The sequence below is a fragment of the Octopus bimaculoides genome, chromosome 1, assembly GCF_001194135.2.
Source record: "Octopus bimaculoides isolate UCB-OBI-ISO-001 chromosome 1, ASM119413v2, whole genome shotgun sequence".
Classification (NCBI taxonomy): Eukaryota; Metazoa; Mollusca; class Cephalopoda; order Octopoda; family Octopodidae; genus Octopus; species Octopus bimaculoides.
Window position 1 is genome coordinate 53,041,719 of NC_068981.1, and position 17,901 is coordinate 53,059,619.

The window sequence follows — 17,901 nt, forward strand, 5'->3', positions numbered from 1 at the left end:
AGAAAATATCTCTTTTAAAGTTAATGTTTATATTGCTATATCTCTAATTTTTTTTTAGAAACCTGTGAATGAACTTGGAAAAGCTTATGTTGATTTTATGCGAGGAAATTTAGAGCAATTAAGACAAAGACTCGCTGATGAATTATTGACACTTAATATATTTGAGGTAAGTGAACTGAGTCCTTACTTTTTCTTCATAGTAAATTATATGAGAACCAGAGCTTACCTTTGAAATAAGGATGTTTCCAGTTGAAGCTGGCTCTCCTATACCCATCAATATATAGATAAATAGTAATTTTTATTTTATGGATAGATATTACTGTGCTGGTACCACATTGTGTGAGTTCCACATTGTACTGGTGCCATGTAAAAAGCACCCATTACACTCTGTAAAGTGGTTGGCATTAGTAAGAGCATCCAGCCAGAGAAACCTTGCCAAAACAGGCACATGGAGTTTGGTGTAGCTCTCCAGCTTGCCAAACTGTCCAGCCCATGCCAGCATAGAAAACAGTCATTAAATGGTGGTGGTGATGATGATGATGGTGTTGAAGAGAAGTCAAGAAATCACTCCAGACAGAGGTGCAAAATTTTGAAAATAGTTTAAGAATAAAATGACATGGAATATATTTGGATTTTAACAGAATGATATTCCAAATTCAATGAAAATGTTTATTTCTGAAATAAACCTTTCAAAAAGGTTATATACAAAAACATTCCACACACTACAAAGAGTATAGTTTAATTTTAGTATTCTTTTTCAATAAATTTACCTTACGTGCCTTATATCAAATTTCTCTATGGTTTATACCCGCTTAAAACTATTTAATACGTCCTCCTCTTCATTAAAGTATGTGTGTATCTGTGTATGTTATAGTTTGAAAATTGCTTCATGAATTATTTTAGTGTAGGAACCCATTTACTTACAAGCATTCTACCTAAACACTGACATCTACATTTTCTAATTATGTATCAATCATACTATTCTAGGAGAGTATTGAGTAATACTGCTCTTCTAAAAATAATATTGGAAAGGTAAATTCTTCAAGAAGTACTAAATGCAAAAGAAGGTAACTTGAACATTAACAGTTTTTTTTTGACATCATGTCATGCTTGAGAAGAAGACTCATCAAGCCAAGCAAAATCGCAGTCATGGCAGATACCAGTGTCACACAAATGGCACCCATGCCGCTAGCATGTAAAAGCACCCATTACACTCTTGGAGTGGTTGGTGTTTGGAAGAGCATCCAGCCATAGAAAACCATGCTAAATCAGACTGGAGTCTGATGCAGCCTTTCAGCTTTCTAGCCCATGTCAAACCGTCCAACCCATGCCAGCATGGACTACATTAAATGATGATGATGATGATGATCACAATAAATTTCTTCTTTCAAGATTGTTGGATAGGCAGTGAAACCATTCAGCTAATATTTGGTTTTGTATCTGAGCCTTCACATATTAATTGAATAGCTTTAACCCTTAGACAGTGGACATCATCAACTGATATTTCAAAAATTTTACATGGTTACAGCAACTACTTCATCAAATGTGCTTCAGTGTAAGCATGAGAAATCAAGTCGCAAATGGAAGATTCCTTTAACGATGAAGTTTTTTTCTGACTTTCCTCCATCTTCAGATGAGGTAGATGATGATGATGATGAAGAAAGTGATGCATTAATCAGTTCTGAATGGAAAAAAAGCACCAATTTTTCTCCAGTTGTACATTTGTTTGACAACAACATGGAAATCTCTGATGAATTTATGTTCACTCAATTTAATGGTACTATTTGATCATGTGATTGTAAATTTTATTGTAGAATTGACTAATAATTATTGTAGTTTTTGTACATATTTAATGTGAAAATATCTATAAAACATCCACCCCTAGGGGTCAGCCACACTTAAGTGGCAATATACTACACTTTATCGTGCAGTTACTGTTAATACTTCATTTAGAGAATTAACATATCTATAAAAATTATTCTTAAAAAAAGAGTTTTTTAAATTTTTTTGTCCATTTGGCACACATATTCATGCAGCCCTTTCCCACTGTTTAAGGGTTAAAATAGTACATATATTAATATGTTTTCTTAACCTATAATATGCATTATCTCTTTTTAATACATAAATTTAAATAAATAAAACTAATTTTAGCTTAGAAATGTGATAATTAAAAGTCTCCTCTTTATTGAGTAAATGACTCTGAAATAGGTAAGTATCTCTAATGGGTAAATAACTCTGAAATATTTGCAGTTGATATTCATTCAAATATAAATTACAATTAACTTTAAAATTCACAAAAGAAGCAACATTAGGTACAGATAACAGAGCATAACTTGCAAATTTGCTTAATTTATGCTAGCTTTAAAAATATGAAAGATAGAGAAACTTGTATAATTTACCGTTTACTTTGAAGTGTATTCATTTTGCTCAATAAATATAAATGTTCTGTTACAGCAATGGTACACTGGACAAACTAAGTTGATATGTGATTGGCTCACTGAACGTTTAGATTTGAGTCTTCATCCATACCAATTAACATGCATTATGAATATTAACAAGGTATGCAGTGTTAAATTTCTCTTACAGAGGAGCTTCATTTTAATGCATATCCTCTATAATGCATTTAATTATAGAGGAAATGCATTTTAATGAAAAATAGTGTTTAAGCTTCTTTAATGTATTCTTGATGCATATTCAAAAATAAATATCTTTGATTAGAGACTCACTAAAGAGCAATAATATTGGTGTGTGCAATTATATTTAACATCTTTTCATGCACACATGACAAAGATCTTTCCATGCTTGGATGTACATGTTCTGTTACATACAATTGTACTCACATATATAAATATCCTAAGAATTGGTTATGATTAGTTGAATCAGAACCAAAATATTCAACAATTCTTTGTCTTGAGAAATTTAATGAATTATATTTAAGGAATACTTAATTTTTTTATGACTGTTTTATACTTTTACATTTTTTTTTTTCAAATATTAAGTATTTTTGTTCACCTCATTTGCACAAGCTGCTAAAATCATTCCTTTTTTACCAAATTGAAAACTTATTGGTTCAATTAGTTGACTTATGGTTATTTAGTACCAAACATTTTAAAATAACAATAACTTGCATTCCTTTATTATAAAAATTAAAGCTTTTATCAATAATATTACTTTTATATTATCAATTAAGATTGTGATAAAGTTATGGAATGGAATAATGGTCATATGTATTAACAAATAATAGTCCTAAAGTCTCTCAATTTCTAATCGATAAAGACATCTTATTTCATTTCATCTATTTTGCCCACTTAGTCCTAGGAGTATCATGGAAGCAGAGTCCTCAAGCATATCTTCCATTAGTTCCTTCAGAAAGTCTCCATTTGATATAGCTGGATCCCTAAGCAAGATCAACTGAGCTTATGGATGTTATCCAACCTGCTTGCTCTTGGTCTACCCCTGGGTCTCCTGCTAGTTGGTTTTGCTTATAAAACCTGTCCAGTGATTCTTTCCCAAAACATTCTTATCATGTGTCCATAATATCACACCTGTAATCTCTAAATTCAGAGAAGTAGTGGCTCTATCTGGAGCACCCCTCTGATTGGAGGAACCCCATTTGATATATAATGTAATATATTGTATATCTGATAAAGATATACAATGTATAATATTATCATGCATATTACCCCAAAAGGTTTCTAATATTAGCTAAAAGTTGTTTTTTTTTAAATGATATACTGATGCTATGGGGGTTTTCTTACATATATTTAATTATATATGTACATTAAATTTTAATTCAATTTAAAATACCTTTCTTAGCTCATCATTTTGGGGTGGGAGGAATTGTCAAATATAAATAAACGGAATTTGAAACTTTAGAAACTAATGCTGGATAAACATTTAATAAGATTCTCAAAATAATTATGAAATAAAATTTCTATATATGTTATATCTATAAAAAAAGAATTGTTTTTCATTTTTCAGTATAAAAGACTTATATCTAATTTTATTATTTTTTAGAAATACTATTCAGATTTTGAACTGCAAGGTGTACCAGAAACAACTCTCAATAGTAAAACATATCAAACTATATGCAGTCGACTCCAGGTAAATGATAACTTTATAATATGTGATAACTGTTATAATCTTCTAGTTATTTGAATGGTATCAAATCTCCTTCTTCTTGCATTTCATAGCTTAACAAACATTAATTGCTCCAACTCTTTGAATCCATGAATACTCTTTAGCAAGTGCAATTTTGTTTAACTATACCCCTGGAAGACACAAAAGCAGACAGTCACATGGTGTTGTGTTTATTGTTGAAAATAATGATATTTCTACCAATTAACAATTGTTAACACAAAACCATGTGGTCACTCACTTTTGCATCTTCCAGGACTATAGTCAAGCAAATAGTGCCTGCTAAAGTGTTCTTACAGGTTCAGAGGGCTAATGGCATATCTACAGTATGCTGGATTAGTCATCAATCAAGTAAAGAAACTAGTAACCATCATCTTTTGTCATTTCAAATGGCTGAAAGGAAAGGATTAACCCTTTAGTTACCAATTTGCCTGAAGCTACTTCTGGTTCTATGATTAAAAAAAACTTCCTGTTTAAAACTGACTTAAAGTAAAACCTTCCATCAAAAATTCATGCTGATTTATTTTCAAAATTAATTGAAATAAAGGAGTATATTTCAACAGATATATGGTAACAAAAAGGTTAAAAAGATAAATACAAATTTAAAGTAGAACTAAAAACCATTTTTCCCTTTCTGTTTACAGCCATCAGTTCTGATTCCTTTTAAATGTTATCTTTACCATCAACAGCACACAATTTACTTCTATTGACTTCCAACAGGCACAATGACTTTCAGAGTTAGTAATAACTGGGTTATGCTCTGTACAAGAATACTATGACCTTAGTATTTCTACTCTCATCTACTCTTAAAGTACAAGTAATGCTAAGAAAATTAGTTCAGGATTCTGAGACTTAGTTTTTTTGTTTGAAAAAGCCTGGATGACACCCCTAATATTTGGCTAATACTATATTCTATTGATTATGGAAAGATGAAAAGCAAAGCTGAATTCAACAGAATTTGAACAAAGCATCCAAAAGCTGGAACAAATATGGCAGAGTATTTGGTCAAATGTTCTAGAGATTCTGCCAGTCCACTACCTAGAAATTATGTCAATTTGCTAAGCTTGTCAAGAAAACTACATTGGTACACATTCCTTTAGGCTACAGAATGGAGTACATTCCTATTCTCTTTGAAGAATTAGTTATTCTCTATGATGTCATTATGTTTAAAATGTGTCCATTATCAAAAGAAACAACCTTTATCAATAAAAAGATGACTCCCTTCCAAGAGTTCCAAATAACCTGAACACATCATATCTCCAGATATATCAATGACCAAGAAGATATGGTTTCTAATTAATAATTCTCAAGGTTAATATTAAAGTCCAAAAGCCTCAACAACCAATGGTCAATGCAAAACAAATTACTCATCACTTGATCTTGAATGAGAAAAGTACGAAGTACCAAGTTAAACTGTAACAAGTACAGTGATAAATCCTGGTTACACCAGTTCACTAACCATGGAAGAACTGGAGACTGCTATTTTATATCTTAAATCCAGAAAGACAATTAGTTTAGATGACATTGCAACTAAACAGATCAAGTATTTTGAACCCGAGACAAAGGAGTGGCTTCTACAGCTGTATAGTCATTGTCTGACAGCATATGAACTTCCTGAGATCTAGAAGGTTTGTGGTTGGTACTGCTGAAACTTGGGAAGAATATATACTACAGATCAGTCTTGCTTCCCAATCGTACCTGTAAGCTTTTTAAGCACTTAGTCCTTAACAGAAAAGTACCAGCAGTGGATGTATGTCACATCTCTGAGATGACATTAGCAAGATTTGTTCTGGGAAATCAATATAGGCTGAGAATTCAACCTCACTCAGCACCACATTAAGAATGATTTTGGAAAAAGAGATGGTAACTGGCATGGTGCTTGTTGACTTTTCTGCAGCTTATTGCAGTCTGTAATAGATGTTTGTTTGGCAAAATACTGGAGACTATAAAGGGATTCTCACCTATAAAGTAAATTGAATGTTTACTGGAGAACAAGATATTTCTTGTGGAGTTTGGCTGTATGAAGAAAGGTTTACCTTAAGACAACAGGATATTTTTTTTTTTTGTGGTGTTGAGTCATAAATGAAGTAGGTGTTGTAGACTGAAGACAGGAGAGCATACTTTATTCTATGCTTTCCAATATCTATACCAATAACCAACCAAAAATTGATGATGTTTACTGATTTGTGTTATGCTGATAATCTGTGAGTTGCCACACAAGATACAGATTTCTTAATAGTCCAATAGTAAAAGAAAAACTGACAAACTTCCTCATTCAGCTAATGCCATAATATGAAAAGAATTACTCTGTGCCAAACCATCTAAGATACTGATGTTTGCCTTCTGTTTGAGAAACAGTGAAGCAAAACACCAAGTAATATTGGTTTGGAACATTTCTTTTGAGAACTGAAAACCCAGTTTATGTAAGTGTTATTCTTCATTGCTGTCTCAACTTGAAAACATCATCAGCAAACTTACAAGTACATGATGGAGTACAAGTCTTCATAGTTCAACTAACCTAGATGTTTCCTGCTCCACAGCTGAATACACTATCTCAATATGTAATAGATCTACCCATGCTAACAAGTATTGTGCTTCCTGTCAACTGATCACAAGTTATCTTAGACATACAACTACTGACAGTCTCCATATTATGACAAGCATAGCTTCACCAGTCATTGGCAACCAGTATGAAGGGGCCTTAGTAGTACCAAATAGATGAATTGCATCCTATGTTTAACCAAACAATCTCTTATTTTCATTTACTTTATTCAGACAGCTTTCTTTGCAGCTTCCCTTTCTTTCTCCTCTATTATTTAGTGTGGTTTATGATTTTAGAAATCAAAATGTATATTTCAAAATTTAGACTAAAAGCAATTGGTTTGTCTTCTATAGCCTACTTTAATTCAATTTGAAATGTTTAAAGTGTCAAAGCAATGCTAAAAAGTCATATCATTGTTTTATTTTCATTCTATCATGTTTATATTGGTTTTGTGTAATATAATTCACTTTTGCAGCCATTGTTAAGATTCTGATTATTGAATCATCATCATCATCATTTAATGTAAATTCTTCCACATAAAAAGAAAGAAAAACATCAGATATATCTTTATTATTTGTTTATTTATCAGGTGGAGGAGGCCACTCAGTCCGTAACCCAGTCAGAAAGTGGACTGCGAGGACGTTTTATGACAAGTGGAGAAGAAGAATCTGACTAAGCAAATATTAAATGGAGATCGTGTTTTGATATACATTTCTATTATGACATCATTCCTTAAAGATACTACAGTTTTTAGTCTTTAATTTAATAAAAAACTAGCATTTGGGCAGTTGTTTTTCTGCCAACCAAATAGCAGTATCCACAACTGATACTGTCTTTCTGTTTGTATCAGCACTAGATCCAGTGTAAGTTGTTTCACATTCTGGTATGCATGCTTGCTACATGAGTTTTTGTGCAACAGAACCCAAGAATTTATCTATAGAGTTACGTCTTTCATTCATTGATTTCTGTAAGAAATATTTGCAATTCCAATATTTCATTGTTTTTTTAATTATTATTTTAATACTGATTTCTTTTCATGATTGGCATGATAGTGTTCATCCATATTACCTTTCTACTGGAACTAAAATTATATAATAGTATTGTTGTACTAGTAGTAGGTGGTATTAAACTTTTATACCTAACCACTTATCCCTGGTTCTACTAATAAATGAGCTTTTGGAAATTTTTGATATAATATCACTACTTTGTTCGACTAAAATGATGAATCCTGTAACAACCATCTGTGGGCCTCTCTGCAGTTCAATCATTTGCAGCATCTTTTCATACTGAACAAAGTAGTGATCATTAATATTCATATGGCTATAAATGATGCAATAATGCTAAAATTAATTGTACCTAAGATATAAAAAATCTTCAGGTATCATTACTTCACTATGAAAAGTGAAATGTCCTTTGTAGATTCATTTTATTACTTTTATCTCAGAGCTCATTGATCCAGCTGTTGAGGCATTTTCCTCTTTTTTTTTTTTAATATACGTTATTTTATGATGAGCTTAATGTTGTGTAAATTTAGCTATTTTAATATGAGCTTTCAAATTCATTAAAACTTTAATAGAAATAGATCCTTATAGCCTTCAAATGTTTTCCAGGAATTTTGCTCCTTTATTTTCTAATTATTAAACTTTGAAATGAATTTCAATTTTATACTATCTCACTAGATACCATATCATAAAGCAATACTAAATAGTATAACTAGGAGTTATGTCAATCTTTTCTTATTTGTTAAGATTTTATATTTAGGTGATTTCTATACTACATCACCTCCAATATTTCTACTAGCTCTTGCCTTTTGACAATTAGTCTCTTGCTGATTACTAAATAACTTCTTAACTAAAATAAAGGGAAATCTTTGTAATACATTAGTTTACAAACTTTTTTAAAATTATAGACATAACTGTTATTAGTTATGTTCAAATTTTACTGCCTGTTAATGGTTTCATTTTTATAGTGTGTAATTTTATTTCTTTGGGGGTTTTCCAATGATTAATTTGAAGATTTATTCCAAGGAGAAATGTTCATGAGACGTGCATGTTAAAGTGTTCTTTTTTTCCATAATGATTGACTAAATACATTCCATATTTACAAATTTATGCTGTAAGTTGATTAATTCTTGCATTATATATTACTGAATATATATTCATGTTGTAAAGTTGTTTGGAATGCATGCAAACACTGTTACAAAAATTACCTGTTGTTACTTATACAAAATAACCAAATAGGAGAATTTTATTTGTATTTTGCATGCAAGACACCATTATATAATTTTTCTTTAATTAAAAATTGAAGTTTTAATACTTTTTTTTTGATATTTGAAAATTAAATAATTTTAAATTGTTTCTTGATATTGTTTTGGTTTCACTACCTAAAATATATATTACTTTATAACTAAAAATATATATTATTTTATAACTTAAATCATAGTTCCTAGAAATAATGATTAGATTAGAATAGATTTATTTGAGAAACAATCAATTAGTACTGGGGTTGTATAGATAGAGAAGACTCAATAATCTGAACATTTACTTTATGAAGAGTTTTAATCTATCAAATCTTAAAATAGGAAATTGATATTTTTGTCTTATTTTATTCCTTTAGAAATAAAATAATCTCAGCTTTCTAAACTTTGATTTATCTTAAATAATGACTACTTACCAACCCTATTCTTAAGTTTAGGTTTCTTTATTTTTTTATCATTATATATCAGTTCTAATTATATTTGCTCAGTAAACCTAAATATATTGCCACTTCTTTCTAAATTTCATTTTCTTTAATCATCTTATTAATGTTTTCCACGCTATTTTAGCATCAATTTATCTAAGTCTAATATATGATTAAGACAACTTAAAATTTAAGAATTTAAATACATTTATTCAATTAAGTATATACAAAATGGAAAGAAATTGATACTTTCTGTGTTTGATCAGCAACAATAAAAATAGTTGTTCTCATAATCATCATTGTAAACCTATCACAACTGCAGCTATCACTTTTCAACTATGACATTTAGCAATAATAATGATAGCTATTTTATAATAATGATGGTGATAATGATGATGTTGATAACAATTATAACAGTAATATTACCACCAGCAATAATATATTAATCATGATTTAAATTTGAAGACCAATTCGTGTTTAATCATATAATCAGTTTAAAGTAATTTAGCTTAGTGTTAACTAGGAATAATAGTAATAATAATAATAATAATTTATAATTTAAAATTTTTCTTTGCACTTCTATATAAATGATATCTAGTAATAACTTATGAATAAATTTTTTTTCTTACATGTTAATCTCATTTTTAAAGAATTATCTCCTTAGTTTCTTTAAATATATAAAAGAATAAACTTTATAGATTTTTCGTAAGATAAACCACTGGGTGTATAATTTTAATGTTTGATGTTTGTTTTGTTGGGTTTTTTAAAAATAAATTTTTGGTTAACATTTCCAAGTGGGACAATTATCACATTTGACTGGTATGTGACAGTTAAAGTAATAACGTTCATTCATGTCACCATATTGGATTTAATAAATATGTGGACTTATATCTAATTCAAGTAAATTTTTCAATTTAAAATTTTCTCTTTATCTATGTTTTGTTAATTTTGTTTAAATTTCAAAATTTTAATAATAAAATTATTAATCATAATATTAAAAAAATGTGGTTTTCAATTATTTTTCCATTGTTATTTGTTATTTCTCTTATATAATCTACAAAATTATCTTGTAGTCAAAATATTATGTATGACAACTATGTAAGAAGTATTCAATTAATTCCATGAAATTGCCATTTTGGTAAAATTCATGCATTTAATGTTTTCACTAGATATATTAAAAGATGTATATATTTTCCTTTTTTGTTAGGATTTTCAAATTATATATCTGAAAAAATATTGCACTTTAGATAAGGACTGGAGATTTAAAAAGAAGGCTAATTTATTTGAAAAGAAGAAACCATCTAACTTGAAGATATTCTTGTATGGTGTTCTGACATGTTTATGGTAAAGTGAATGACATCTCAGATTAGAATATAGAAATTGGATAATTAAAGCTGTTGTCAAAGCTTTAACTAAAATAATTAACTACATTACTGTGAAGTCTAAATTAGAAAATTGTCTTGTGATAAATTTAATTTAAATGCATTATTTTTTAAGAGGTTTCAGTGTTTAGTTTGCATATACACAAAAGGCATTATGCCTTGTCACGAAAAAATCACTATATATATATATATATATATATATATATATATATAATATTTAGCTAATTTGATCAAGACTCATAATATCACACTGAATTATCATAATTAAAATCATACATTTAATAGTATTCAAATACAATAACTTGTGTCTATAATTTAGATAAGTGTCAGATCCTATTTTCACCACCTTTCAACATTGTTTCAAAAATATCATCCATCTTAAGTGACCTTACATACGTAAAATATCATCTTGATTTTATTTGAATTTATTAAAGTAGCACACAACTACATCATGCTAAGTGACAATTTTAGTAATCTTCTTAAGTGATTATTGATATTTAGTTACTTTTACTGAAATTTCAAAAGAATTTATTGGACACTTTTTTGGGGGGTTTTGTAAATACAACTTTGAGGTTAGGTTTAATGATCATTGTCTACAAATATCTTTGTGATATTCATGGTCATCTGCATTCTTTCTTGTTGGATTTATGGTGTACTGTTGTATTTATTATATAAATTCATACTGTTCCTATCACAATTGGTTCTGTTTTCCTTTTTAAATGTTTGTTGGGCAGATTGATAATATCTTTATACATTTTAAACTATTTTTTATTGTATATCACAACATTTGATATTATTTTAATTTTATAGCTGAGTTTCAAACTCTAGATAACATTGTTTCATTATTCTGTCATTTAAAATCATTTTTAAAATGCTAAACCAGTGTGGTAGAATTGGTAGAATTTTCATCTGATTCTTTAATTTTCTATTACTATTAAGATTTTGTATACTACAAATACTTGAAATATGATATATAAACTTAAAAGTTATTTGGTATATCAAATAGAAATCTTGTTTTAATATAGTAAAAACATATATTTATTCAGTTATAATTTATTTTGTTCACATTTTGTTCACATTGTTAAAGTTTAAGAAGAAATACATTTTTATTTACAAGCAAGGAAAACAAAATCTGAAGTTATTATTTTGATAAAATAAAGCTGGATTACCTTCTATATAGAGAAAGCATTGAGCCAGTAATTTAAATATTCATCCAATCTAAAATAGCTTTTGTTATAATGTTCAACTATTCGAAATCTTCTGAAAAGATTTTGTTTCTTTATACTTACATAAAAGTAAAATTGATTATATTAGAAATATAAAAAATATCTAATATTTGAAATTATTGTTAAAAAGCTCAACAGCCAAAACAAAACATTTTGATCCACTAAATTGAACTTATTATGGATAATTTTTCTAGACAAATTATTCTAAGTTTGAAAAGCCCCTTTATTATAAAAATATATTGTAATAATTATATTTGCAATTATATGTTATTATATAATAGTTTGCATTGGCCAACAGAGAAGTCTGGAATATTTCCTGTATTTTTGTCTTTAGAAATTAAAATATTTTTTTCTACTTATCTTATTTAAAGTGGTTAACAATTCAAATGTCAGCTTCTGATTTTCCATTATAATGGTTTTATTAATAAGAATTTAATTTTAATTAGGTGATGAATTCCTAAGCAAGAGAACATAGGTTTACTCTCCGCTTGAAACTGGGTTTAACTTTACTAATCCATTCAGTGTATATTTGAGAGATTGAGATGGAAGTTCTTAAAATGTTTATATTTAATATTAATATTCACTTTGGAGTGACTGTCAAGAGGTCTCCAAGTTCTTTCTTATACCATAAAAGTAAAGAATAAAAGATTTTCAATTTTACGTATAATTTAAAATAAAAACTACATGTGTTCTCATCTGTTCTTAGGTATGGTGAAAGACATTTAACTTGACATGGTTGTCATTTTTCAGTAATAAAACAAATATTTCTGATATCTTGCATGAGAGTATTTTTTTAATCTCAAATATATTATAATTATCATTGATAGTGAAAAAAAACAAAAATAGAAATTTAGAATATATTTGGTATTTAAGATATTTCATTTTCATTTTATATTCCTTCAAGATAATCTTAGTTGAAAGCAATTTGAGTTCAGTAATTTTTCTTTAACAAAAGGCATAAGCTTTATGTGTTAAGTAAATTATGTTACCATCACTAGAACTGACTGCCATTTTATCTGTAAAGAATGATTTTAGCTACAGATTACTATAATCTGAAATAATACCCATAAACAAAATTATAATTACTTCATTTAATTTTCAGCTTAATTTAAGCCGATTAAAAACAACCAGTATGCCATTCATGTAATTAGCATTTCTTAAAATATTAACCCTTTGTAGATAAGTTGTGTTATTTAAAATTTTTAAAAGATATCTGATTCTTAATAGACTAAGAAAAGTATGTAACATCTTGGTAGATATAAGCTTTGTTTTCTTTCTAGGACAAAAAGGTGAGTTAGTGAATTATACAATTGTTTTATAAGGATTAAAATCTTTCTAAATAGCTGCTTTTTTATACTTTTTATACTTTTTTCCAGTTAAACTGAAGAGCACTGACTCTATGCTAATCAGGTGTTTTATTTATGGAGTCAACAGAACAAGTATCAGTAATATATTGAAATCGACTTTGTTAAAAGATATTAATAATCTCACAGAAAATAAATGAAAAAAATTAGACTCTATTATAGAGAATAAAAATACATGAAAATTACTATTTCATATAATTACATTAAGTTTAGGGAAATCAGGACATTAAGATTAGTTAAAAGGTTTGTTTGAATAAAGTAAATTTAATAAATTAAATTTAAAAGTAATGAAGAAGCATTGAAATGTGTAATCAATTAATGCTTTTCTGGTTTAGAAATATAACCTATAAGTGCCATCTATTTGTAACCAAAACTTTCTGTGGAGCTTTTAATATGTAAAATTTGTTCTCTCAATATTTATCAACACTATTCATGAATTGGTTAGCTGTCTTTGGTTTTTCTATATGACCAATTCCAGTGGGTATAAATTCTGCCGGAGGTTGAGTGCTTGCTGTTTTTTAAGTTCATCATATTGCTTCTAATAATTTGACTGTGGTAAGATTTCAAGTTTGTTATGGTTCACTTATTTTACACACGCACACACACATATATCTATATATCCCCTCTTTTATCTGGATAATTAAAGGCAAATCAAGAAGCTTGCCAGCTGAATACAGCTGTTGCATTATATGTGAAATCAATTTGGTGGCTTTTCTTGCATATTTTCTATGAAGATCCCTATGAAATGTGGTCCCCCAATTGTATTTTGACACTTGAAATGTGGTTGCATCATTGTTTTTGAAGTTATTAGTTATTAGGTAAGTTTTGTCAGTGGTCATTTTAAGTATTTTTATAATAATTCCAACAATGGTTTTAGCTCTCGTAACAGAACTCTTTTTTTGGTATCTTGAAATTTTATAGTTTTCATTCATTTTCTACTTTAAGCATTAATAAAATTATTTTCTTTCAATAAAATAAATACTTCAACAATACAATTTCTAATACTTTCATTATGTAGTAAATAGTTAATACTTGAAAAGAAATCTTAAGCCTTTGATATGTTTTTAGTTTTATTTTATTTTTTACATATAAATAGTTTCAAGCATATAATAATTATAATTCCCTGAAAAAAAAAAATGAAGTACTGATTCTAAAAATATGCTAGCTCTCATATTCTAAATTTTAAGCTTTTAAATGGACTTCCCATTATTTTTGTTTTTACATTAACATGTATGGAACAACATCATGGATTCAGAAAGAATTGGAATCACAAATAGCTCATATTTTTCTCAATTTTTTTATGTTTGTGTTGTTGTCTAAGGATTTAGATTTCACCAATAAAATATAATTGACAAACACCTTCCAAACTGGAGCATTGGACCTAATATTTCTGGAAGTATTTCTTGCAAAATAAAATAAACTATTGCCTATATGCAAATCATAAAATTTTTTAAAATATTTATAAATTAGATTTGTGTAATGCCATTAACTCATAACAAGCAAAAACCCAAGTTCAATAAAATGTTTATTATAAGCATCTTTTAATATTCAAGTGACTTCTATTTTATTGCTTTCTTCTCTTCTAATGTTTCTTTTGGCTCTCAGGATAAATATAACTTGTTTTAGTTTCCAATATGAAATAATAGAACTAAATTTTCAATGAAACAATACAAAATATGGATTTTTATTCAATATAAATATACATTTAGCATATGGATTTTCTGTTACTTTTATTTATTATATTCTATTTATTTGGCTCAAGACTTGTACAGTCTTCACTAAAATTACATGACAAGGTAATATCCATCCTTTCTAAACTAAACATCATTACTTTTAGCTTGAAGTTCTTGTATGGTTATATTTAGTAATAATTATTTTATTTAAGGACAAAAATGTATTTATTTTGATATGTTATTCATTTTACAGGAACTTCTCGTTTTTGTTTTGCTTACCATTAAAAAACGATGCATAGCAATTAGATTTCTCTGAGAGTTTGCTACTATTCTAACCATCATTATAATAATTCAGCTTTGCTAGTTATAGAAAATACATCAGCAATGGAAACTATAAACTAATTTGGTTGTACAATTTTCAAATTGTGATTCTTTTTGTAACCAAAATAAATTATTTAATGTTTTACTACTCTCCCCTCCCTTTCTCTCTAATCTCCTTATTTTCTCTCTATTTTATCTATGCTATGATTAATACTAAGTTATGAAAATCTAAGTTTTTCAGTTATCTGGAATGATGCTGCTATTTTATTTTATTAATTTTTCAAATTAACTATTGCTCCATAAAATATTCATATTGATAGCTATTATATGTTACTTTTCAGAATTTAAGTCCCTTTTTAGTATCTTAATAAATTAGATGCTGATTAAAGTTTTTTTTTTTTGGTGGCGGGGGGTGCCTGTACAAGAAAAATTAGTTCATTAAATAGATAATTTCTCCTCATCTTATTGAATAATCATTCTGTAACCTATGATTAATGCAACAAAATAGTTTGCATTGAACTTATAATGTTCAGGCATTTAAAATGTATTAGTTATTACACAATACCATAGCCATAAACATTTTAAAAAACATTGATATAGATAATGTACTCTTTATACCAGTTCAAATATTGCTAAACTGAGTAAATTTCTATTATATATGTTATCAGTTAGTATAACAAGATATTAATATTAAGTGGATTGGCAGAACCAGTAGAATGATGGACAAAATTCCTTGTGGTATTTAGTTGTGTATCTTTACATTCTGAGTTCAAATTTTACCTAGGTTAACTTTGCCTTTCATTCTTCTGGGTTTGTTAAAGTAAGTACCAGCTGATTACTGGATTCAGTTTAATTGATTACGCCCATCTTGCATATTTGAGGCCTTGTGCTTTTTTAGAAATCAGTATTAAGTAAGTGCAGCACTACTGTTATATATAAGTGCATTTAGCATTTAGAGCTACTGGTACCATTGTCCACAACTCGCAAATTTTATATGTATTTTAAAAATCCGGAAAAAACTGTCTTTTTATTGTAACAATGTAAATTTGGAAGATGACTAAGTACTGTCTAAAAATCATAGTGAAATATCACTTGCTCCAATTGAATAATGCTCCAAGCTAAGATTTTTAAATAATTAATTGAAATATATTGTGATCTTACATTACTTTCTTTTTCCTTTGGCATTCTGTATAATAATTTTATGTAGTTTTAATTTTTTGTCTGGGACAGATGTGAATGTAAGAATGATATAAAATGGCAGATATTATGGTTCATTAGACTAACACAACAACAAAGATAGCTGCTAAACAAAAGTATGAATAAGTTCATTGGCTGTTAGTTGATATAGAAATTGTTTCTAAAGATACTGATTCCTTCTAAGTGTGCTAAACACTACATCCTAATAATCTGAGAAATACTATGTGTCTTTTTACCTTTTCCCCCATTAAAGTAGCCATTGGTGAAAGAATCAACCTTAGCTTATCTAATGAAGGAGAAAGTCAGATGCTTAACTCTGAACACATTTAGCAGTATTTTGTAGATGTGTTTAGTGTAAATTTTCAGGGATTTGTGATATTAATGAACATGTGAGGTAAGCTACAGAATTTTTAGCAGTATCATATAAAATCATGTTACAGTTGCATAGATGCTAAGAGATCAAACAACATCATGAAAATGATGTGAACAGGAATTTAACTATGTTAAGTATTAGTTCTGTTTGAAATCATCATTGATAGAACTAATTGCACATGTTTCAGATTTTAAGTTGTTGTTAGTTCTGATGTTCAAGCAAAATATTGAAAAAAATTGCAATAAATATTTCCTTTATTTTATAATTTAAATATTTCTGAAAATATCAAAGAAATAAATCCCAGCAATGTTTTAAAGAGAATTAAAATGTTGTGTGAAGAGCCTCACAGATTTTGGATGTTTAACTTGAGTTCATGAAATATTTTTTTCATATTTAACTTTATAACTATGAGCATAATCTTCAACACAAACCCTAGCTGAAAAGAATTTAGAAATGATTTATAGTACTAAAAAAAGGAAAATTTATTTTAGGAGATGTATTGACCTTTATCCATTCATATATTTAAAGTCAATGTATTATTTCAGCTGCAACAAAGCTGCATCATGTAGTCTATAATTCAGTTCCTTTGAAGTTTATTAGTCCTAAAATTTCAAACTTAGTTTCTAAACGATATAAATAGTCTGTATGATATTAATATATTGATAGCACTAAATGTTTTCAGTCCATAGATCTTTTGACTGAAATACTGAAGTATATTAAAATTCAAAATTTTATAAAAATTTTTATATTTTGCAGAGCATATAAAAATATTTTGTCTTGTAATTAGTAGTTTAATTATTGCAATATAATAATATTGATTTTAAGCTGAAGGTTAATTTGAAATATATGAATTAAGAATTCATATATTTTGAATTAGCCGTAATTCTACCATTGTAGAATTCAGTAGGTTGAACCCATTATATCATAGACACTTATGTTTTTATATTACTCTTCTCTTATTAATAGAATGGGGTTTTTTTTAAGAAATATGTACTGTAGGTATATAT

At 27.9% G+C, this 17,901-nt stretch overlaps 1 protein-coding gene across 12 annotated transcripts in view; it reads left to right on the top strand.

Moving 5' to 3' along the window:
• The window catches only part of LOC106881656 (calcium-dependent secretion activator 1), a 231,207-nt gene extending 215,440 nt beyond the window's left edge, over positions 1 to 15,767 (top strand). For all 12 annotated transcript variants that reach the window (XM_052966562.1, XM_052966566.1, XM_052966571.1 and 9 more), the window contains 4 exons: positions 59 to 166; positions 2,455 to 2,559; positions 4,018 to 4,104; positions 7,269 to 15,767. In XM_052966562.1, the coding sequence (XP_052822522.1) occupies positions 59 to 166; positions 2,455 to 2,559; positions 4,018 to 4,104; positions 7,269 to 7,355 (387 nt within the window). In that variant the 3' untranslated portion in view covers positions 7,356 to 15,767. The remainder of the gene's footprint in view (positions 1 to 58; positions 167 to 2,454; positions 2,560 to 4,017; positions 4,105 to 7,268) is intronic.
• Positions 15,768 to 17,901: the final 2,134 nt, after the last annotated feature.